This window comes from Mercenaria mercenaria, chromosome 14 (genome assembly GCF_021730395.1).
Source record: "Mercenaria mercenaria strain notata chromosome 14, MADL_Memer_1, whole genome shotgun sequence".
NCBI classification, from domain to species: Eukaryota; Metazoa; Mollusca; class Bivalvia; order Venerida; family Veneridae; genus Mercenaria; species Mercenaria mercenaria.
Genome location: NC_069374.1, coordinates 39,295,650 through 39,320,825, shown reverse-complemented (window position 1 = coordinate 39,320,825; position 25,176 = coordinate 39,295,650). Strand labels below are relative to the sequence as shown.

Below are 25,176 nucleotides of genomic sequence, written 5' to 3'. Positions count from 1 at the left end.
GAAAGGGCCAAAATAGAAAATTCTGCCCTGTCAGGGGCAGTAACTCTAGAACCTATGATGGAATCTAGCCGGTTTTCAAATTGTGTGTATATGTGGTTAAAATCAAATATAAAATGTCACTTCTATCGTGTTCACAAAGTAAAAACTTTGGCTCTTCTAGGGGTCAATCGGGGGCTTTGCAAAACTCCAGAACCTATGATTGGATCTGACAGATTCATCATGGAATCCAAGATTTATTGCTGTTGAAGATATTTTGCAAGTTTGTATCAAATCAAATCATAAATGTAGTCTCTGTATGGCTGCAAAAGCCAAAATAGCAAATTTTGGCCCTTTAAGGGGCCATAACTCTGCAACCCATGCCAGTTTTCAAAAGGAAGTGAGATATTATGCCAATACAAATTGTGTGCAAGTTTGATTAAAGTAACTACGTGACAGGTGAGCTAAAAAAGGAAAGTGCAATTACGAGAGGGCCATGATGGCCCTATATCGCTCACCTGAGTACCATTGCTCTTAATGATAAGATCAAGATTTGATATAGATCACATAGGCATACACATTAAATATCATCAGGATAAATATTTTCTTGTACTAGTCAATCTCCATACCAAGTTTGAGGGTCCTAGGCTCAAATGCTGCATTTTGTACTAGCATGACTATTCCTTACCCTGGAAGACTTAAATAACATTTAAAACCAATCTCATTAGAAGCTGCTAACGTATATTCATTTACATAAAAAATAAAGGGAGGTAATTTGTCATAAATTCAGTCAATATGTATCTAAACTGATTGTCCAAGTCCATGTGATGGCATAAATGAAATTTCAGATCAGTATCTTCATTAGTTACCAAGATATACTCATTTTAATTTGAAACAAAGGGAGGTAATTTGACATAAAATCAGTCCATAATTATCTACCCAAATTGTCTCAGTCCAACTAATGACAATAATGAAATTTCAAATGAGTCCTATAAATACTTACCGAGATAATTCCATTTTTATTAAAATCAGGGGAGGTAATCATGCATTGGTATATGCATGTAGAAGATACAGAGTACAATCCTTTACAACAATATACATGTATTAGAAAAGTAAGTAAAAGTAGAAATTTCTTACCATGGAAGACATAAATAACGTTTCAAACCAATCTGATTAGAAGCTGCTTGGTATATTCATTTACATAAAAAATAAAGGGAGGTAATTTGTCATAAATTCAGTCAATATGTATCTTCACTGATTGTCCAAGTCCATGTGATGGCATAAATGAAATTTCAGATCCGTATCTTCATTAGTTACGGAGATATACCCATTTTAATTTCAAATAAAGGGAGGTAATTTAACATAAAATCAGTCCATAGTTACCTACCCTGATTGTCTCAGTCCAACTAATGACAATAATGAAATTTCAAATGAGTCCTATAAGTACTTACTGATATAAATCCATTTTAATTAAAATAAGGGGAGGTAATCAGATATAAAATAACTCCAGAACCTATGACTGAATCTCACAGATTCATCATGGAATATAAGATTTATTGTTGTTGAAGATATTTTGCAAGTTTGTATCAAATCAAACCATAAATGAAGTCTCTATATGGCTGCAAAAGCCAAAATAGCAAATTTTGGACCTTTAAGGGGCCATAACTCTGGAACCCATGATGGGATCTGTCCAGTTTTCGAAAAAAAAAAAACAAGATATTATGCCAATACAAGTTGTGTGCAAGTTTGATTAAAGTTGATTGTGAAATGTTGTCTCTATCGTGTTCACAAGCAAAAAATAGCAAATTTTGACCCTTTAAGCAGCTATAACTCTAAAACCCATGATGGCATCTGGCCAGTTTTCGAAAGGAATCGAGATATTATGCCAATACAAGTTGTGTGCAAGTTTGATTAAAGTTGATTGCAAAATGTATCTATCGTGTTCACAAGCCAAAAATGGCAAATTTTGGCCCTTTAAGGGACCATAACTCTTGAACCCATAAGGGAATCTGGACAGTTTTCGAAAGGAATCGAGATATTATGCCAATACAAGTTGTGTGCAAGTTCGATTAAAGTTGATTGCAAAATGTGGTCTCTATCGTGTTCACAAGCCAAAAATGGCAAATTTTGGCCCTTTAAGGGGCCATAACTCTAGAACCAATGAAGGGATCTGGCCAGTTTTTGAAAGGAACTGAGATATTATCCAATACAACTTGTGTGCAAGTTTGATAAAGGTTGAAAGCAAAATGTGGTCTCTATTGTGTTCACAAGCCAAAAATAGTAAATTTTGGCCCTTTAAGGTGCCATAACTCTGGAACCCATGATGGGATTTGGCTAGTTTTTGAAAGGAACCGAGATATTATGCCAATACAAGTTGTGTGCAAGTTTGATTAAAATTGATTGCAAACTGCGGTTTCTATTGTGTTCACAAGAAATTGTGAACGGACGACGGACGAAGGGCGATCATAAAAAGCTCACCCTGTCACTATGTGACAGGTGAGCTAAACAAAAGGGTCATGATGACCCTGGATCGCTCACCTGAGTAATGTGAGCTACACTGACAAGTGTTAGAGATCAGGTAAGAAAGTCAAATGTAAGTAAGCATTGAAATCTTTTCCCAGTTGTGTGAACATGTTTCAAATGTCAAACTGATGCTAAAATATAAAGAAAGCAGATCAGAAGGTCACATTTATGGTCACTGAAAGTCAGATTTAGGGTCGGTGTGCCAAACTGTACACATCATCCAAATTTCAAGGCTGTATCTTAAACAAGAGGGTCATGATGACCCTAGATCGCTCACCTGAGTAATATGAGCTACATGTTTCAAATGTCAAACTGATGATAAAATATTAAGAAAGTCAGTAGGTCACTGTATGATTCATAGTCAATGACATTCAGTTTTACGCTTTGTGTGCAAAACTGTGTATGTCATCAAAATTTCAAGGCTGTATCTTAAAAAACAAGAAAGTAGGTCAAGGTCACAGTCAAGTGACATCATATCACTTGGGGTCATCAGGTAATTATAATTAAACACTCTTGGAAATAGGATCAGATGATTTTTTAAGTAATTTTCCTATATAACTCACATAATAACTAAGTGACCCTAGGACGGGGCCTCTTTTAACCCCAGGGGCATAATTTGAAAATTTTGGTAGAGGACTACTAGACATTGCATCATACCAAATATCAAAAGCCTAGGTCGTATGGTTTCAGACAAGAAGATTTTCAAACTTTTTCCTATATAAGTCTATGTAAAACTTGGGATCCCCGGGGCAGGGCCATATTTGACCCTAGGGGGATAATTTGAACAATCTTGGTAGAGGACCACTAGATGATGCTACATACCAAATATCAAAGCCCTAGGCCATGTGGTTTTGTCCAAGAAAATTTTCAAAGTTTTCCCTATATAAGTCTATATAAACTATGTGACCCCCGGGGCGGGGCCATATTTGATCCTAGGGGGATTATTTGAATAATCTTGGTAGAGGACTACTAGATGATGCTATATACCAAATATCAAAGCCCTAGGCCATGTGGTTTTGTACAAGAAGATTTTCAAAGTTTTCCCTATATGTCTTTATAAACCATGTGACCCCCTGGGTGGGGCCGTATTTGACCCTAGGGGGATAATTTGAATAATTTTGGTAGAGGACCACTAGATGATGCTACACACCAGATATCAAAGCCCTAGGCCCTGTGGTTTTGGACAAGAAGATTTTTAAAGTTTTTCCTTTCGGTTGCCATGGCAACCAGAGTTCTGCATGGAATTCAATTCTTTGAACAATTTTGAAAGGGGGCCACACAAGGATCATTTCTGTGAAGTTTGGTGTAATTCTGCCCAGTGGTTTTCAAGAAGAAGATTTTTTTAGAAATTGTTGACGGACGACGGACTACGCACGACGGACCTGAAGCGGTCACAATAGCTCACCATGTCACTTCGTGACAGGTGAGCTAAAAACAGAGTGTCAGACTGTCACAAAATACGCCCGACATCGAATTTGGTCTAATTCAAGGGCCATAATCCAAGAGTGCCTGGGGTGGATTTTGCTGGTTATCGAACATGGCCGAGATATTTTGCCCACAAACATTGTCAGCAAGACTTTAGTTTGGTGAAGATCGGATGAAAACTGTTTGACTTAGAGGGCAGACAAGGCTAAATTAGCAGATTTTGAGTAATTCAAGGGCCATAACTCAAGAGTGCCTGGAACGATTTTCCTGGTTATCGATGAAAACTGTTTGACTTAAAGAGCGAACAAAACTAAATTTGCAGATTTCTAGTATTTCAAGGACCATAATCCAAGAGTGCCTGGGGCGCCTTGGATGGTTATCAAACTTGGCCGAGATATTATGCCCACAAACATTACCTGCAAGTTTGTGGAAAATCGATTGAAAATTGTTTGACTTAGAGAGCGGACAAGGCTAATTTCGCAGTTTTTCAAGCAATTCCAGGGCCATAATCCAAGAGTGCCTAGGGCTATTTTGCTTGTTATCAAACTTGGCTGAGATATTTTGCTCACAAACATTGTCACCAAGTTTGGTGAAGATCAGATGAAAACTGTTTGACTTATAGGGCGGACAAGGCTAAATTTGCAAATTTTCGAGTAATTCAAGGGCCATAACTCAAGAGTGCCTGGGGGATTTTGCTGGTTATTGAACTTGGCCGAGATATTATGCCCACAAACATTGTCACCAAGTTTGGTGTGGATCGGATGCAAACTGTTTGACTTAGAGGGCAGACAAGGCTAAATTAGCAGATTTTGAGTAATTCAAGGGCCAAAACTCAAGACTGCCTGGAGCAATTTTCCTGGTTATCGAACTTGGCCGAGATATTATGCCCAGTTTGGTGTAGATCAGATGAAAACTGTTTGACTAAGAGAGTGAACATGCTTTTGGAAGCCGACCGCCCGTCAGCCGCCTGCCCACCCACCATGGGTGTTCACATAATACGCCCCCGCTCTTTCAGAGACGGGTGTATAACAAGAGCACCGCTTTGCGGGTGCAGACGCACATCTTATTTTTTTGTCTCTGTAAAAAGAAATATTGACCTACCCATGGGTTTCTAAGTCCAAAAGGGGCCATAATTCTTGCAAAAAGCAATGCAGAGTTACAGTACTTGCTGTGCAGTGTCAGCTTTTAATGGCGAATAACTGCTCCAAGTTTTAAAGCAATGGTTTGACCGTAAAGGAGAAAAGGTGACCTAAACAAACAAGAACTCCGCCAAGCAGGGCAATATATGCACGAAGGGTTATCTCAGAGGAGGATGGGAGCAAAATTTAAAGAACTTGACTGTTGAAGCCCAAAGGACAGGAAGAACAAAGTAAGAAATTCAAAAACAAAAATTCTAAGTCAACAGAAAAAACTATAAGTCCACAAAAAAAACCACTTTACCAGGTATAGATAGGTCAAAATACACCATCCATGTTGTACCACAGGAAAGTGGTCTCGGTTTTTCCCTATGACCAATAATAAACAAGAGGACCATGATGGTCCTGAATCGCTCACCTGTCCCCACATGACCCAGTTTTAAACCGAGTATGATTTTTTCTATTATTTGACATTGTGACCTAGTTTTTGAGCTCATGTGACCCAGTGTTGAATCTGACCTAGATATCATCAAGATAAAAATTCTAACCAATTTTCATGAAGATCCACTGAAAAATATGGCCTCTAGAGAGGTCACAAGATTTTTTATTATTTGACCTACTGACCTAGTTATTGACAGCATGTGACCCAGTTTCGAAACTGACCTAGATATCATCAAGGTGAACATTCTGACCAATTTTATTATGAAGATCCATTCAAAAGTATGGCCTCTAGAGAGGTCACAAGGTTTTTCTATTTTTAGACCTACTGACCTAGTGTTTGACTGCAGTTGACCCAGTTTCGAACTTGACCTAGATATCATCAAGGTGAACATTCTGACCAATTTTCATGAAGATCCATTCACAAGTATGGTCTCTAGAGAGGTCAAAAGGTTTTTCTATTTTTAGACCTACTGACCTAGTTTTTGACCGCAGTTGACCCAGTTTTGAACTTGACCTAGATATCATCAAGGTGAACATTCTGACCAACTTTCATACAGATCTCATGAAAAATATGGCCTCTAGAGAGGTCACAAGGTTTTTTTATTATTTGACCTACTGACCTAGTTTTTGATGGCACGTGACCCAGTTTCGAACTTGACCTAGATATCATCAAGGTGAACATTCTGAATAACTTTCATGAAGATCCATTGAAAAGTATGGCCTCTAGAGAGGTCACAAGGTTTTTCTATTTTTAGACCTACTGACATAGTTTTTGATTGCAGTTGACCAAGTTTCGAACTTGACCTAGATATCATCAAGATAAACATTCTGACCAACATTCGTAAAGATCCCATGAAAAATGTGACCTCTAGAGTGGTCACAAGCAAAAGTTTACGTATGCACGGACGGACGACGGACGCTGCGTGATCACAAAAGCTCACATTGTCACTTTGTGACATGTGAGCTAAAAAGTACGAAACAAAGTCATATGACCTTTGACCCCTAAGTGTGACCTTGACCTTGAAGCAAGCCATCCGAAACATGCGCTCTGCACGTCGTCTCGATGTGGTGAACATTTAAGCCAAGTGTCTTTGAAATCCTTCAAGGGGTTCAAGAGTTATAGAGCGGACACGAAATTGCTAACGGACGAATGGACAGACAGACGGACACCAGCGTCATAACATAATACGTCCTTTCGGGCATATAAAAACTTAACCAAGAAATCTTATATTTTCTAAGTCAAAAAGGGGCCATAATTCTTGCAAAAAGCAGGATGGAGTTTTGTTTCTTGCTGTACAGTGTCAGCTTTTGATGGTGAACAAGTGTTGCAAGTTTTAAAGCAATAGCTTTGATAGTTAAGAGAAAAGCTTACCTAAACACAAAACTTAACCAAGAAATCTGATTTTCTATGTCCAGAAGGGGCCATGATTCTTGCAAAATGCAGGATGAAGTTATGTTTCTTGCTGTACAGAGTCAACCTTTGATTGTGAACAAGTGTTGCAAGTTTCAAAGCAATAGCTTTAATAGTTTATTGTTTAGGAGAAAAGTTGCCCTAAACTTAACCAAGAAATCTGATATTTTCTAAGTCCAAAAGGGGCCATAATTCTTGCAAAAAGCAGGATGGAGTTATGTTTCTTGCGGTACAGAGTCAGCTAATGATGGTGAACAAGTGTTGCAAGTTTTAAACCAATAGCTTTGATAGTTTAGGAGAAAAGCTGACCTAAATATAAAACTTAAACGATGACGCCAATGTCGACGCCTATCAAGTGATGCCAATAACTCATCATTTTTTTCAAAAAATCAGATGAGGTTAAAAAAGCAGTGCCAAAGTCAAAATAGAAAATTTTGCCCCTTTCAGGGGCAGTAGCTCTGGAACCCATGACGGAATCTAGCTGGTGTTCAAAAGGAACCGAGATCTTATTGTGACTTAAGTTGTGTCAGTGTGGTTTAAATCGAATGTAAAATGTCACATGTCGTGTTCACAAGGTAAAAACTAACAAATTTTGGCTCTTCAGGGGCTGTAACTCCGAACCTATGATTGGATCTGACAGATCCATCATGGAATCCAAGATCTATTGTTGTTAAAGATATTTTGCAAGTTTGTATGATATCAAACCATAAATGAAGTCTCTATATGACTGCAAAAGCCAAAATAGCAAATTTTGGTCCTTTAAGGGGCCACAACTCTGGAACCCATGATGGCATTTGGCCAGTTTCGAAAGGAACTGAGATATTATGCCAATATAAGTTGTATGCAAGTTTTATTAAAATCAATTGCAAAATGTGGTCTCTCATGTTCACAAGCCAAAATAGCCAATTTTTGCCCTTTAAGGGGCCATAACTCTGGAACCCATGAAGGAATCTGGACAGTTTTCGAAAGGAACCAAGATATTATGCCAATATAAACTGTGTGCAAGTTTGATTCAAATCTATTACAAAATGTTGTCTCTATCGTGTTCACAAGAAATTGTAAACAGACAACGAACGGACGACAGATGGCAGATGACGGACGAAGGGTGATCACAAAAGCTCACCTTGTCATTTTTGCAAGATGTAGGGCCTCGGGAATATAGCAAAAATTAAACCCTCACAAAAATTTCTGCTTTTACAGTAGCTCATCCTTCATCTCTGGTGTAAAAGTCTTGCTGACATATTTACTCTCATATTATTGATATCAAGCTTAACACAAACCAACATAATATATAAAATTCTATATATATGTGTTTCAAATGAATGTGTTCCTGTTTTACCTGAAGCTGTGACAACTAGTGACAAATCAGGATAGAAGGCTACCTTGGTAATAGGGTTGTAGATATACACTGACTTCAACAACTCTCCTGTTATAATGAAAAACAAAAAAATCAAACTAAGACATAGGCAGAGATATATATTAAAGGGAAAGGCAACGTTGTTCTTACGTTAATTTTATTAGCTGGGATAAAATCATTTAAAGAAGTGAAAGAATTTTCAAAATCGGAGTAAAAATGAGAAAGCTATGAGCATTCAAATCGGCGGCCATTTTGTTTCCATAGCAACAAAAACAAAATGGCCGATTTATTAAATTTTTAGAACTGTATTTACTTACTTCTGTAAAATAATTTCTCTACTTTTTCCAGCTATAATGAAAGAAATTATCATGTTTTACACCTTACACTCAAGAAACATGAAAATTAATCTATTAAAAGGTTATTTGCTAAATAAAGAATTCTGCAGTGTGTAAATGACATCATAAACACACTAAAATGGCAGCCTCCATGATCAGCCATTTTCCTAAATTTCAACTTGCCATATCTTTTTCAATTGTGGTCCGATTTTCAAAATTCCTTCAGCGTTATGAAAAGGCTTGCTGATGGCTTTCACATAGAATTAACATATTATCAGGCTTTCCTTACCCTATAACATTACAAAAGTTTATAAAACACATATGCTGAAATAATGGCCAGTCACAAGTTATCAGTAACAAGTTGGCAGTGACTGTTGACCTGTTGCCACAAAAACAAAAGAAGTCATCTATTAAGCACAGATAATCTTTTAAGTTTGGCCAAGCAATTCTCCTCCACTCTTCTTACATTTTTTAAATAATTCCATTTCATCAGAGATCAAGACACTCCTGACTGGTTTACATTGAACAGATGTATTAATCGCAATGATCAAATGCTTATCACTATCACAATTAGTCATAGCCTCTACTCCATCTTAACAGTTGATCGCATGTATTGACACACTGCTGTTTGACGTCATAGGCCACTCCTGTCAAAAAATGTCAAAATATTAAGGAGAAATGTGAATGTGTTATGGGACTCAATGCAAAGAGTACGGAAAATTGTGTATAGAAAGAAACAAATATAAATAATCCTTTTTTTATAATGAATACCATTTGAATCTGTGTAGACACTTCAAATTTACAAGAGAAATGTTTTCCTCACCCCTATGATTCTGTGATGTTTTTATAGAGCGGCCACCATTTTACGAATTTCTCCACCTTGTAATGACTTCATAAATATGCAAATCATTGGGGTCAAACGTGCGGTTTCCCACAGGTTTCTTTGAAAATGTGGCGGAAAATGCCATCTTTGTTGTAGAACATAAAATTTACCTTTTTTCTAAAGATAATCAGAAAATAGTAATAAATGTTGTTTTGTTTTTTAATCTGTTGTGTTACCATCTGGGTATGGTAAATGTGACTGCGCTTGACAACTTTCTTACCATCGACCCTTTCAGATCAATGTCCTAAGTCAGAAAATTATAAATTATTTACAATAAAGTAAATACAGAAATGGACATAACTCCACACCCTGAACATATAGTACTTTTATATCAGAGACATACAAGATTGTTTCACCATTAACTTGTCATCTACTCTGCATGACCAATCATCCTATCAAGTTTCAACATTCTAGGTCAGGTGGTTCTCCAGTTACTAACCAGAAATGGTTTTCCATGTTCGTGCCCCTGTGACCTTGACCTTTAATAGAGTGACCCCAAAATCAATAGGGGTTATCTACTCTGCATGTCCAATTATCCTATGAAATTCAACATTCTGGGTCAACCGGTTATCAAGTTATTGATCGGAAACGGTTTTCCATGTTCGGGCTCCTGTGACCTTGACCTTTGATTGAGTGACCCCAAAATCGACAGGGGTCATCTACTCTGCATGACCAATCATCCTATCAAGTTTCAACATTCTGGGTCAAGAAGATCTCAAGATATTGATCGAAAATGGTTTTCCATGTTCAGCCCCATGTAACCTTGACCATTAACAAAGTGACCCCAAAATCAATAGAGGTCATCTACTTTGCATGACCAATCATCCTATGAAGTTTCAACATCCTGGGTCAAGTGGTTCTCACGTCATTGATCGAAAATGGTTTTCCATGTTCGGGCCCCTGTGACCTTGATCTTTAACAGAGTGACCCCAAAATCAATAGGAGTCATCTACTCTGCATGACCAATCATCCTATGAAGTTTCAACATTCTTGGACAAGTGGTTCTCAAGTTACTGATCAAAATTAGTTTTCAATGTTCAGGCTCCTGTGACCTTGACCTTTGATGGAGTGACCCCAAAATCAATAGGGGTCGTCTACTCCATTAGCCCTACCATCCTATGAAGTTTGAAGGTTCTAGGTCATATGGTTTTCCAGTTATTGATCGGAAATGAAGTGTGACAGATGGACAGAGCAAAACAATATCCCTCGGGATATTGCAAATGATATATAATATGAATAAAGATGCTACTCAATTAGCCCTGCCACCCTATGAAGTTTGAAGGTTCTAGGTCATATGGTTCTCCAGTTATTGATCGGAAATGAAGTGTGACAGATGGACGGATGGACAGAGCAAAACAATATGTCTGGGGGGAGACATAAAAATCCCTCGGGATATTGCAAATGATATATAATATGAATAAACATGCGCTTTCTCTATGGAAAATTCGTTTTGTTTTGAAGTCTTACTAATGTATGTTAGCTTTTACAACCTAGGACAGAAAAATCAAATAATAAAAATTATTTTTGCATAAAAATAACTCCGTTTATTTTTGGAGAAATATACCGAGATATGTGGTCAAGCGGTCAGCTTATTCACGCTGGCTGGCCGCAAAATCAGATTTGTTTCCCAGTTTATACAATGCTACTTTATACAAACATGAATAGGAACCAGGCATGCAATCAAGTAAGTACAATTCAGGTGCAATCTTTTCAGTTGAAAAACTACATTTGACAAGTACACTAGCTTCTAGCAGTTACACGTCTACAATTATTTTTGTTCCAACCCGCCACTCCCAAACTTAACTGTAGTGAACCCAATGTAAAGAAAACCTTAATTCAGAAGGTGTATTTTTAGTCCAGTAAAAATGCGAAATTTAGGGGAAAAAATTTGCACAGAAATGATTTTTGGCATGTGTGATCTATAACATATCAGGAATGACATATCAAAAATCTACCAAAATCCAGTGATGCAAATACCCTATTTTTGGGGTAAAATGTTGAAAAAATGAAACTAAAGTGCGAATTTTTGGAATTCCATTATAGCTTCATATATACTTATCTAAACATGTCAAAATTTTAAAGGATATAAGCAGAGTCTATTACCAGTCACCAAAAGTTATATTTGAAACAATATATATCCAATGTGGCTGCCAAATCCAATATGGCCGCCATCACATAAGGGAATTTCTGGAATTGATTCATAGTATGTTTTATACTGCATCTGAGTCTGTCAAACATTCATATGATAACAGAAACGTAAAACAACATTCATTGCACATAATCCCTACAGCATTTTAACCCAATATTACATCATATATCCAATATGACTGCCTTATTTCCAACAATTTTAGCGTTATCTTTATGAAATGGGTTACAAGTACCCTTATAGAAACAAAGGTAGCGGCTAGCAAGCCAAGCTGCTACCTAGTCACTTCTATTTTTGGTAGCAAAAACTAGTAGCAGGAAAGAAGCAGGTGGTAGCGAGTATCTGCTATGTACCTGCTATGTACTCACTACTAGAAGAAACCCCCCACTTTCAGTATCAGAAACCTGCTAGCACAGTCATAAGGTAGCGACACAGCGATTTTGGTGGCACATTAAGTCTAATATGACAGCAGCTACCTGCTACCAAAGCAATAAAGTAGCACTCAATATGATGTCATTGTGTAGGCCCCCTAACATTTATCATGATATCACAATGTCTGTAGGAGGAAATTAAATGTTCAGTGTTTGGGACATGTGATGTAGTTGCCCGATTCAAATGTATAAAATGTTATCTATTCTGATTTACTCAAGAGGGTGATTTTTTATTTTCACGCAGGTAAGAGTCTCTCTGATTGTTAGTTTTTTATAAGAATGTCAGAAAGTCAAAAAACACTGTTCAAGTTGAATTCAAGATGGCGCTGCTATGTTGTTTCATCCAGATATTCCAGGAGCCGTTGTATTTCCAAATCCGTAAAATATAAATTTAGTTATTTTTAGCTTCAGAAGTCAATTTCACAAAACAAGAGATGAGGGCATATGTTGTTCTAGTTAGGATGAGTGATTTACATGATAAATAGAAAAACAAAAACTGTCTTTTGATTCAAATGTTATCAGATCTCGGCAGCGCATATCAGCCTCTCGGCCTGATAACATTAATATCAAATGACAGTTGCCTGGTATCTTTATCATCGATGTTTGCCATTTAATATATCAATACAAACTTTTCTATCAATGACAGCTCTATGAAATAAAATCTTGATCTAGTCAATATTTTGTCTCCAAATATACAAATGGTTTATATTTTGTTAATTTTCACTTCTGTTGATTTTGGGTCTGTATTTTGAGCCAGTCTTTTGAACTTCTACATTTATTTAGCTCACCAATATCTCAGTGTGATTAGGTGAGCTTTTGAGACTACATTCATCCGTAATCTGTCAGCCTGTCATCTGATCATAGGCATAGACGATTTCCTTGTGGACACTCTAGAGGCCATATTTGTTTTGCAATCTTCATGAGTCTTAGTCATGATATCTAGGTCAACCTTTTCAGTTTTGAACACTGTAGGGGTAGTACATTAATTATTTTTGTTTACTATGTTTACCCTGGGTGGATTAGATGACATCCACGAAATATTCTACAATAATCTCAAAGGTAGCAGCTCGGTAGCTTGAAAAGGTGGCAGCTAGGTAGCGGCTACCAGTATAGCAAGAAAACTAATTTATCCTGTCACTTGCAGTATTTTCGACCCGATATCAGGGTGCCGTATATCTTTCTTGATATACCGTCAGTTGATCATGTGACCAGTGATATACGGTCAGTTGATCATGTGACCTTATGATCGATATTGTTGTCATAAGAAATTTTGCAATGAAACCATCATCATTGTCTTGGAAATGTCCGAACTAAGAAAATGAGTGGTCAAATAATGAGTTTTTATTCAAAAACGAAGAAGTTATTGCGATTTTGCCGGTAATCACGTCATTACATAAGTGACGTCATTACGAATATGACGTCATTAAGCGGTGTCGCACACTTATTTTTGTAAAATAAATACCAAATATCGGAAAAGAAGTAATGACAGATAAATGAGAATAATAGGTTAGTGCCTAAGATGGAGAAGTTTATCTGGCTAGGCTCCGGACGTTATCAGGTCGCCTTCGGCTCACCCGATAACCTCCTCCACCTCGCCAGATAAACTTTCTCATCTACGGCACTAACCTATTATTCTCTATATACATACAAACACTACCAACAGAAGCTAAATAGCAGGAAAAGGTAGCAGCTAGCCGCTACTATAAAAGCAGGTAACAAGTAGCAGCAATTGAGGTAGCAGGAAAAAGTAGCAGCTAGCCACTACAAGTAGCAGGAAAACTAATTTGCATACGAAACACCACCAATAGCAGCTAGCGGCTACTGGTAGCAGTGTGGTAGCAGCTACTTAACTGCTAGATCTACCTAGCTGCTATTGGTAGCGAGAGGACAATTATTTCTGTAAGGGTAATAACTAAAATTCACAAAAAAATATATATTTTAAGAAGTTATCACACTGTATAGCTTTACTTAAATGCTATATGGTATTGTGATAGCTAGTATCTCTACCAACAGAATATCAATGCAAATAATCAAACAAGTCCTGATTTCTGAGCTTTTATTTTTTGTAGAAGTAGTGAACTTGAGATTGTCAAGTCCTCTGCATGTGAACTACATTCCAAACCTACTTTTCTGCAACTACATGCTAATGTTTTACACCTTGTTACCTGGGCCCAGTTGTTTGAATCTTTAACGGGCGATTAAGCTAATGGTTGATTAACATTTAGGGTTATATTTCAACATTTTAGAAGACTTTGTAAATCAAAGTTATAGGTTAAGGAATATGAACAATAAAATGTCCTTACCATTAAATCAAAACATCATACTAGGGTTTTCCACATTAACTAATATCAAAAGTTAACCAGCGGTTAGCTCAACAGCCCGTTAAATTTTCGAACAACTGGACCCTGGTTGGCAAATACAGCAAACAACTTTCATGACAACTATTCCGTCTGTTCGACGTGCAGAGGACTTAGTTGTGATAAATCGTTTGTACCGGAGTTTAGTGCTGACTAAATCTTTAACAATCTAAAGTTCTGTAGTGGCAATTCAGTTAAGTTTAATTAGATCACTGTAAGAGGTTACAGGTGAAACAGCCAATCAGAGAGGAGGGTCCCAATCACCTGGTCAGGAGGACCAATCATCGACGAGCAGCATCGCTTAACTTCCAAACTCCATTGAATCTACACGTATTCTGTATCACCAACTGGAACTATTCTGTATCACCAACTGAAATCCAAGGCCATCTTGGGTAGTAAGAGACTGCATTGTATCTGTCTGTTTAACCTCTTCCGCCCCTAATAGGAGTATCGGACCCAGTATAGTGATGGCCATTTTCGCTATATTGGTGTCAGAAGTGGGATGAATGCAGCATCCGTGTTGTCTATAGCACACATGAAACTAGGAGAAAAGTTAGATACGTAGTATCTGCATTATTGTACAGAGCACAATGAGTGCTAGAAATAGGGCTGACTACAGTATCCATTCTTTCTAGGGCATCCAAAGAAAGGGTAAGTAAGGTATCTGATTTATGGCATAAGTCAAATGGGTGCTAGACTTGAGGGTAACTAGGTATCCGCATTGTCTAAATTGCACGTGGCTTGAGCAGAATGGTAGATACAGTATTTGTATTACTGGCCAGATTCCTCTGGATGTTGGAATTAAGGGTTGATACGGTTGCCGTATTTTCTAAACTGTAAGGGGCGCTCCAAGAAAGGTTAAGGAGGTAGGTTACCTTGTTACATGGGTAAATTCAAATTAGTTGAACCGCAGCATCTTTTTGTATTTCATGTAATATAAAGTTTTAACTGCTAAAATCTCAGTTTCGTTTGTCTCTGTCCCTTCAAGTTCAATTTTTATCCCGGTTTGAATGAACATGACCCTCCAAAGGTATTTCATATTGAAAGAAGAAGGAAAATACGGAATTTAACACTTTTCAGTGTATTTTAGTTCATTGATATTCGTAGAATCAGCATAATCTAATAATTTTACTAGTATGGCGCGTTAGCTTTTCTAATAAAAGCTTAAAATGTATATATGGTCGGGGGCGTGTTTTCCATGTAACGCATTTTCTCTCATGTTTAAACAACTATGTATAAAATAGGGGTTTTCGACGGCTTCAGTGCCATTCTGTTAATGACCAACATGGAATATTTGGGTAATATAATTAGCAAAATACCAAGCACTATACATGGTACCCCTATTTTCTTAAAGTTTAAAGTAACCAAGGCAACAGAGATGTTTAAAATGGCTTATATCTTGCTTTTGCGTAATTGTTTCTATAAAATAATATTGAATAAGAGTATCTTTCTAGTTGATGTAGCCTAAAACATATTACTTCTAACGTAAGTTATATTTTCGTGTTATCTGCATTTATTCAAACAAATTCTTAAGCTTTGAAATACTTACAGCAGACCCTCGTCTGGCATTTTTCATGGAAAAATCGTTTCAGCATGCTACTACTATTCTCATGGATATTGTTGAAATGAAAAATAAAAAGCCGAAGCTGTGTTTTCTTAAATAGACTAGTGTCAACGCTTTTGAATTTACATTTAATACATAGGTCACGGCTTCGTTTCCATGGTAACTTCAATTCATATTCAAGAAACCACAATTTTCTACTGAAATTTGAACAATTTTAGATCTTAGTTTTAGTATATAAGTAACAAATTATCAATGGAACCTGAAAAATAGGTATTTACAAATCAAACTGCTAGATTTTTTTTATTTGAAATGGCCGTAACAAGTAACCTCTCACCAACTATATTCAAATAACATTGGTTACCATCATCCATTTTCTTACATTCGCATAACATTTCAGTATAACTACATAAAGAAGCAAAATGTTGATTATTATTCAGAGCAAAAGACTCATAAAAAATTTTCAGCAAGTAAAGGTTATTTAAAAATAGTTTGAATAAAGAGATGCACAGAATTACGTACTTTCAAGATAAAAGCTATTAATTTGCGCGTAATGACACGTAACGTCATGACGTCAATGACGTCATTTTAAGGCAACATTGTTTTGAAGCATTTCTGCGGCAATTTATTCATTATTTCTGCATTATTAAACCATAACGCGTCAGATCGAAGACATGTCTATGATTTGTTTTCAGAAGAATGAATATACAAACATATTTAGTTTGTCGTAAACGTCGTCGTAAATCATCACGTTAGCTTCCGGATGGACATGCGCACATACAAATATGAAGGTAACCTACCTCCTTAAGTCAATATCTGCACTAACACATATAGTGCTAAGATTATGAGTGGATACAGTCTCTTAATGATCTCCTGTACTAATCAACTTGTTTGGATTAAATATGGTGTTATTCCTACCAGGCCTACTAGCATTAGTGGTGTCAGCTATATTACTCCCACCATCATCTGATACAGTCATCAAGTTGGTTACCGGTCAATGTAATGCTCCTCTGCGGATACTCATCACTGATTTCCTCAAGACTAGAGTCTGGACACAGTAGAGAACTAACAGCCCCAGAGCTATCTGTCTGCTGTCCCCAAGGTTTCGGACATTTGCCCAGCACAAGAGCACTACTCTCATTCACCTCCACCCACCCCCCCATTTTACTAAATCTACAAAAATAATAGCTCAGAAATCAGGACTTGTTTGATTATTTCTGAAGAAATAAAGAGTAACATATTTATAGAATATCTCTGGTGAGTAGGCCGGTAGATTAATTCAGAAATATCTGTTTTGCTGAGAGACAGTGTTTGCTAAATGTTAAATGTTTAGCAGACATCATGATTACAAACATACAGGAAGTAACTATGTAAGTTAGACATGGAAATAAAAAAAAAAGAGGGCCAAGATGGCCCTAGGTCGCTCACCTAAGAAACACTTCATAACAGTGTAAAACATGTTTGACTTAGTGATTTCATGGAAACAAATATTCTGACCAATTTTCATTAAGATTGGACCAAAAAATTGGTCTCTTGCGATAAAACAAGCATTTTCTTAGATATGACCTAGTTTTTGACCCTAGATGAACCATGTTCAAACTCGACCTAGATTTTATCAAGGCAATCATTCTGACCAAAATTCATGAAGATCAACTGAAAAATACAGCCTCTATCACATACAGAAGTTTTTTCTTTGATTTGACCAAGTGACCTAGTTTTTGACCTCAGATGACCCATATTCAAATTCGACCTAGATTTCATTAAGGCAATCAACCTGACCAAATTTCATAAAAATCAATTGAAAAAAAACAGTCTCTATCTCATACACAAGATTTTTCTTTAATTTGACCTAGTGACCTAGTTTTTGACCTCAGATAACCCATATTCAAAATCGACCTAGATTTCATCAAGGCAATCACTCTGACCAAATTTCATGAAGATCAATTGAAAAATACATCCTCTATTGCATGCACAATGTTTTTCTTCGATTTGACCTAGTGACCTAGTTTTTGACCCCAGATGACCCATTTTCGAACTCGGCCTAGATTTTATCAAGGTTATCATTCTGGCTAAATTTCATGAAGATCAGTTGAAAAATACAGCCTCTATTGCATACACAAGGTTTTTCTTTGATTTGACCTAGTGACCTAGTTTTTGACCCCAGATGACCCATTTTCGAACTTGGTCTAAATTTCATCAAGGTTATCATTCTGACCAAAATTCATGAAGATCAATTGAAAAATACAGCCTCTATCGCATACACAAGGTTTTTACGTGATATGACATAGTGACCTAGTTTTTGACCCCAGATGACCCATTTTCAAACTCGGCCTAGGTTTCATCAAGGCAATCATTCTGACCAAAATTCATGAAGATCAATTGAAAAATACCGCCTCTATCGCATACACAAGGTTTTTCTTTGATTTGACCTAGTGACCTAGTTTTTGACCCGAGATGACCCATTTTCGAACTCGGCCTAGATTTTATCAAGGTTATCATTCTGACCAAAATTCATGAAGATCAATTGAAAAATACAGCCTCTATCGCATACACAAGGTTTTTCTTTGATTTGACCTAGTGACCTAGCTTTTGACCCGAGATGACCCATTTTCGATCTCGGCCTAGATTTCATCAAGGTTATCATTCTGACCAATATTCATGAAGAAGAATTAAACAATACAGCCTCTATCGCATACACAAGGTTTTTCTTTGATTTGACCTAGTGACCTAGTTTTTGACCTGAGATGACCCATTTTCGAACTCGGCTTAGATTTCATCAAGGTTATCATTCTGACCAATATTCATGAAGATTAATTGAAAAATACCGCCTCTATCGCATACACAAGGTTTTTCTTTGATTTGACCTAGTGACCTAGTTTTTGACCCGAGATGACCCATTTTCGAACTCGGCCTAGATTTCATCAAGGTTATCATTCTGACCAATATTCATGAAGATTAATTGAAAAATACAGCCTCTATCGCATACACAAGCTAAATGTTGACAGACGACGGACGACGGACGCCGGACATCGAGCGATCAGAAAAACTCACCTGAGCATTGCTCAGGTTAGCTAAAAAAAGAATGCATTCATATCCGCATGCGTACTTTCCTAAGTGTGTATTTCATAGCAAATATTTTGACAGCGAGTCAATTTTAGCTGATTTTCATAATGCGTGCGCCCATCCCCCCAATCTGAAAATGCTTTCTACGGTCCTGTATTTGACTTTGAAAGAGATTTCATATTATTATATTAGTTATTCTTCAAGTTAAAGAAATTAATAGGGTTCCAACCCTTTTCTTCCAAATCTGACCCACAAATTTAGAACAAAATATTTGCAACACAGTTAAAGAACTTTAAAATGCACTATAAAATTGTATCAAAGGTATTTATGTGTATCTTTTTATACATGCAATGTTAAGAAGTCATTGGAAACAATATACAAGATAAGTTTCAACATTTTTAAGCTTAAAAATTCAAATTTACTCATAGACATAGGCGCATTATCAATATTCCAGAAAATCGCGGTTTTAGATACAGTTTCCAGCTTTTTTGCCCAAAAAATCATATTTTGCATACTTAGATTTTGGTAGATTTTTCACTATTGACTCAGCACATGTTGTAGAATACGAAAACACAAAAATCATTTCTGTGCAAATTTTTTCCGTTATTTGCATTTTTGACACTAGATTTACTGGACTATTTTGTTTAATGTACATGTTACTTTTCTTCTTTTTTGAACAAAATAATGTTTTGGCTTAGCTTTATATTTCAGGGACAACTTTCCATAACTGAGAGCACATTCCAAGTTACGCAACCTTACAAACCCAGGAACAACTGGATCACTGCAATCTTCATCAATATCAAATGGCGTTGCCAGGACTTTGTTTACGTATAGTGTAATATCATGCTGCATAACGATTATTTGGAAGAATCGGAGTATTATAGTGACTTGATAATTTTTCAAGTGTTTTATGTATATTTAAAGGAGGATTTTGGTTATTCTTGGAATGGACAGCATTGATGTTATATATAAATGGACGTCAATGATTGATTATTAGTTTATTTACCATGTGTCATACTTGTTTATATACTATTTACCTTGTGTCATACTTGTTTCTTTTTGTTTAAATTGACTGTTTATAGCAGATTCTATTCGAAACAAATTATACAGTCACTCACTATATTATAAGGGCCGAAAATTCTGTCGACTCGGGAGGTGATCGGACGTACTTTATCAGTCGTAAACTTAATGGTAAATATTTACATGCACTTTTAAGGTTTTTATTATTTAAAAACTCGAAGTCTGGTTTCGGTAAAAGTTCGGGCACCCGAGCAGAACGGAAACTGGAACTCAGGGCAATAGAAAGTGTTCGGGTCAGTGGCAAGTGTCGTCTGTTGCGATTAACGGATTGTCTGTATACAGAATCCAGCTTTCAAATAAGTCAGGTGTAATCGCATAGGTATTGTCCTAGTACTGAGGTAATACCTACATAGCCTTGCTTGTGTCTATCTTGCCTTGCGTCCGTAGTCTCGCTTAGATAACTTTCCCGACTGGTATCTAAAGGTTATTGAACGGTTCCCTTGCATGGATTTGCTTAGCATTAACCAATGTAAATTTTGCCTTGTGTCCATTGTAGCCTTTACATAGATGGCGGTGTGTGCTATATCTTGCCTTGATAAATTTTGCTTATACATGTACGGGTATTCCATATTAGGCAGGTGCGTCTGGTCTCCTTCCGGTCGACTGAAAAACTTACCTTCTGAGTGGCCACAACATGCCATTTCTTTAGTGATAATAAGTCAGAATATGCTTAAAGTTTACTGAAAGTTCTGGTATGACTCCGTGTACTTATTGCATACTTATTATTGTTACATTAGAAATGAGATAGTTGATCAATGATCTATAACTTTCTTTGCAGGGCACCCTGCGATTTTAGGAAATAAATGGTTATTTCTAAATGTTTGTTTTAGTTCTATATTTCGAGTGATAAAATAAATTCAAAATTAAATACGCAGGCAGTAATTAACAAAGGGGTTGCATGGATGACACGTGCAGGTTTGCCGCCAAAAATCATATAAAATTGTTTTTAGGTTACCAATTACTATTTAATGGTACTTAAAATTACTTGCCTCTCCCCATTGAATGAGCAAGACTATGTTGAGACAAATTTTGCACATCACATGTGTCAAAATAGTGCAAAGTTCCTTGCCTCGAAGACGCAGTTGCGGGGATGTGGGGGGCGGGGGGAACAAATTTTGGACAGGTCCTTATAATGATACTTCATGAGAAGTCTTCGTTAAAAAGTCTTTTAATTTTTAGCTCTAGGCCAAATTTAAACAAGAGAGGCAGACTGTCACAAAATACGCCCATCATCGAACTTGGCCTAATTCAAGGGCCATAATCCAAGAGTGCCTGGGGCGAGTTAGCTGGTTATCGAACTTGGCTGACATCTTATGCCCACAAACATTGTCAGCAACTTTGGTGAAGATCGGATGAAAACTGTTCGACTTAGAAAGTGGACAAGGCTAAATTTGCAGATTTCGAGTAATTCAAGGACCTTAATCCATGAGTGCCTGGGGCGATTTGGCTGGTTATTGAACTTGGCTGAGATATTATGCCCACAAACATTATCAGCAAGTTTGTGGAAAATCATGTAAAAACTGTTCGACTCAGAGAGTGGACAAGGCTAAATTTGCAGTTTTTTCTAGTAATTCAAGGGCCATAATCCAAGAGTGCCTGGGGCGATTTTGCTGGTTATAGAACTTGGGCGAGATATTATGCACACAAACATTGTCACCAAGTTTAGTGAAGATCGGATAAAAACTGTTCGACTTAGAGAGCGGACATGCTTTTGGACGCCAACCGCCTGCCCTCCGCTCGCCACAGGTGTTCACATAATATGCCTCGCTCTTTCAGAGACGGGCGTATAAAAAGTCTTTGTTTGCTGTCTCCCGGGCCTACTCTGTGAAGTTGGGTGGGTAGGTAGGTAGGTAGGCCAAATATTTTTTTTTAGTTCCAGTGCTACTTATAACCAAAGAAGTATAAATATCTATTTTTATAGCTCTTTGTTATAACTAATTATTTCATACTTCTCATGAAGATAAATGAATAAAACATACTGGTGCAAGAATTATGGCCCTTGTATCATATGAGGTGAGTGATGATGTTGAACAACTATTATAAGTTTGAATCAAATCCATTGAGTAATAACTGAGATATAGTGAAAGTGCATCAAAACTTTAACCTGAAATTCTAAGTAAAAGGGGGATAATTAATTAAATATTGGTACCAGAGTTATGGGTCTTATGTCATATGATGTGGGAGATGATGTGGAACAACTACTTTCAGTTTAAATCAAATCCATTTAAGAATAACTAAGATAGAGTGAAAGTGCATCAACACTTTAACCTGAAATTCTAAGTAAAAAGGGGGAATAATTCATGAAAAAATGGTGCCAGAGTTATGCATATTCATGAAATATTGGTGTGAGAGTTATGGCCCTTGTGCCATATGATGTGGGTGATGATGAGTATTAACCATTTTAAGTTTAAAACAAATCCATCAATTAATTAGAGATAAGGAGAAAAAAGAGAAAGTGTAAAACAAGAGCTGTCACAGGAGACAGCGTGCTCAACTATTTCGATGCTGGATAGTGAAACTGGCACAGCTGAGGAAACTAGAGCTGTCACTGGAGTGTTTAATGACTCCAATTGTGGATGAAGATATTGCATAATAGCCTGAGTCTATGTCAAAAATATCAACAAAGTAATAAGAGAGGTAAAGATAAAATGTATCAAAACACTATATAAGTATATCCTAAGCAAAAAGGGGCATAATTCATTAAATATTGGTGCCAGAGTTGTGCAGCTTGTGTCATATAGTGTAGGTGATGATGTTGAACAACTATTTTAAGTTTGAATCAAATCCATTCAGTAATAACAGAGACAGAGTGAAAGTGCATCAAAACTTTAACCTAAATTTCTAAGTAAAAAGGGGGAATAATTAATAAAAAAATTGGTGCCAGAGTTATGCACCTTGCGTCATATGGTGTGGGTGATGATGTTGAACAACTATTTTAAGTTTGAATCAAATCCATTCAGTAATAACAGAGACAGAGTGAAAGTGCATCAAAACTTTAACCTAAAATTCTAAGTAAAAAGGGGAAATAATTCATGAAAAATTGGTCCCAGAGCTATGCACCTTGCATCATATGAAAAGGGTAATGATGTTGAACAATTGTTTAAGTTTGAATCAGATCCATTCAGTAATAACAGAGATAGAGTGAAAGTGCATAAAACTTTAACCTGAAATTCTAAGTAAAAAGGGGAATAATTCATGAAAAATTGTGCCAGAGTTATGCATCTTGTGTCATATGATGTGGGTGATGATGCTGAACAACTATTTTAAGTTTGAATCAAATCCATTCAGTAATAACAGAGGTAGAGTGAAAGTGTACCAAAACTTTAACCTGAAAACAAGATAAAACTGATCACGACGCGGGCCGGCAGCGCGATAATGTGCGTTTTCAAGTCGCCGTCATTTGATGTAGGAGAGACAGATATTTTTGATATTTACAGACATAGTAGAGGATAGAATAACGTTTCTATTGATATATTTTTTATTAATGCTTGTTCTTATACTATTAAAGATATAGAGGCAGTCTACGTAATTATTGATCATCCCTCATAAGTGCTAAGATTCCAAAGAAGAATGCCAAATGTGCAAGGTCATATCATGATAAAGACTCAAGCAAAGTTTCATGAATTTGCATCAAATACTTTCTGAGCTAGGTACATTATTAGGTGAAAATGTGCATTTTTGACTAATTCAGGGGCCATAACTTTAAAAATAGGGGGTGGAGCCAGCCAAAAATAAGAGGTGTACAAGTTTATATCATGATAAAGACTCATGCAAGTTTTCATCCATTTATATCATATAGTTTTTATTACCTTTTGAGCAAGGTTCATATCATGATAAAGACTCATGCAAGGTATCGTCAATTTATATCAAATACTTTTTGAGAAAGGCATGTCATGAACTTCGGACGGACAGATTGACGGACGCACGGACAAGACCAAATCTATATGCCCCCACCACTCATTGGTGGGGGGGGGGGGGGGGGGGGGGAGCGGCACAATACCAGAGATAGAAGTAAAATGTTTCAAAACATTAAGTATAAAAGTGATATTATTCATGGAGGGCGCCTCTGTGGTGCGACACGAAACCCAACAAAAGAGAAAGTGCATTAAAATTTTAACCAAGGTGTGGACGCCGAACAGGAGGCGCTGCCGACACCAACACCAGGTCAAGAAAGATAGCTCTCTATATACTTTGTATGGTCGAGCTAAAACCTACATACTCATACCTGTTTTGGCTAACCAAACATTAAGGCAGCAGTCTGTAGATCCACTCAGTATCAGATAATTATCCTCAGATATTATGATTGATGTATCTACAAATAGATATAGACATTTTATACATATTGCAACTCTGTAACATTAACACCAATTCGAGGTGACTTCAGCAATTTGTCTGGTTCTGACCTTTTATAAAAATAATATCTATTTTTGTAAGGCTTCTGGCTTAATTCTCAGACAAGCTTATTTTGGAATACTTATTTTGGCATTAGCTCATTTTCAAGTGATTCATCAAGACTAGATGCCCACGGGCAACATGTCGAGCCCACCCTTTGACCCATAACTGTGACCTTGATTTTTGAGATAGAGTCTTTCTTATTTAGTTAAACATTTATGCCAGATATAAACAAGATTCTTCAATGCATGTCAGAGTTATGGGCTGGACAAGATCTGACATGAAATTTGACCTCCAACTGTGACCTTGACCTTTGAGATTGGAACCTGGGGATTGCGCATGACACTCTGTCTCACTGAAGTTAACATTCATGCCAAATATAAACAAAATTGTTCCATGCATGTGAAAGTTATGGTCCGGACAAACAAATCCGGACTGACGCACGCACACACTGACGCACGCACATACACCGAAGAGCCATTTGGACAACTATGTCTTTGGTTTAGCAAGCGGGCGAGACAAAAACCATTATCTGAAAAATAGTTTTGGTATCAGGTTTTATTAGCACCAGAAAACCAATTTATTATAGGCTTTTATAATTTAAGGTGAACTATATTTACTGAGATCAATTTTACTTTTAAGCCTCCCTTAGCTCTACA

General features: G+C 36.8%; 1 protein-coding gene across 3 annotated transcripts in view; it reads right to left on the bottom strand.

The window, feature by feature from the left end:
- Nucleotides 1-25,176, bottom strand: part of LOC123527419 (uncharacterized) — a 176,033-nt gene that overhangs the window by 90,529 nt on the left and 60,328 nt on the right. For all 3 annotated transcript variants that reach the window (XM_045306860.2, XM_053523311.1, XM_045306859.2), the window contains exons 6-7: nucleotides 24,351-24,437; nucleotides 8,252-8,338 (exon numbers count right to left, since the gene is read on the bottom strand). In XM_045306860.2, coding sequence (XP_045162795.2) covers nucleotides 8,252-8,338; nucleotides 24,351-24,437 — 174 coding nt within the window. The remainder of the gene's footprint in view (nucleotides 1-8,251; nucleotides 8,339-24,350; nucleotides 24,438-25,176) is intronic.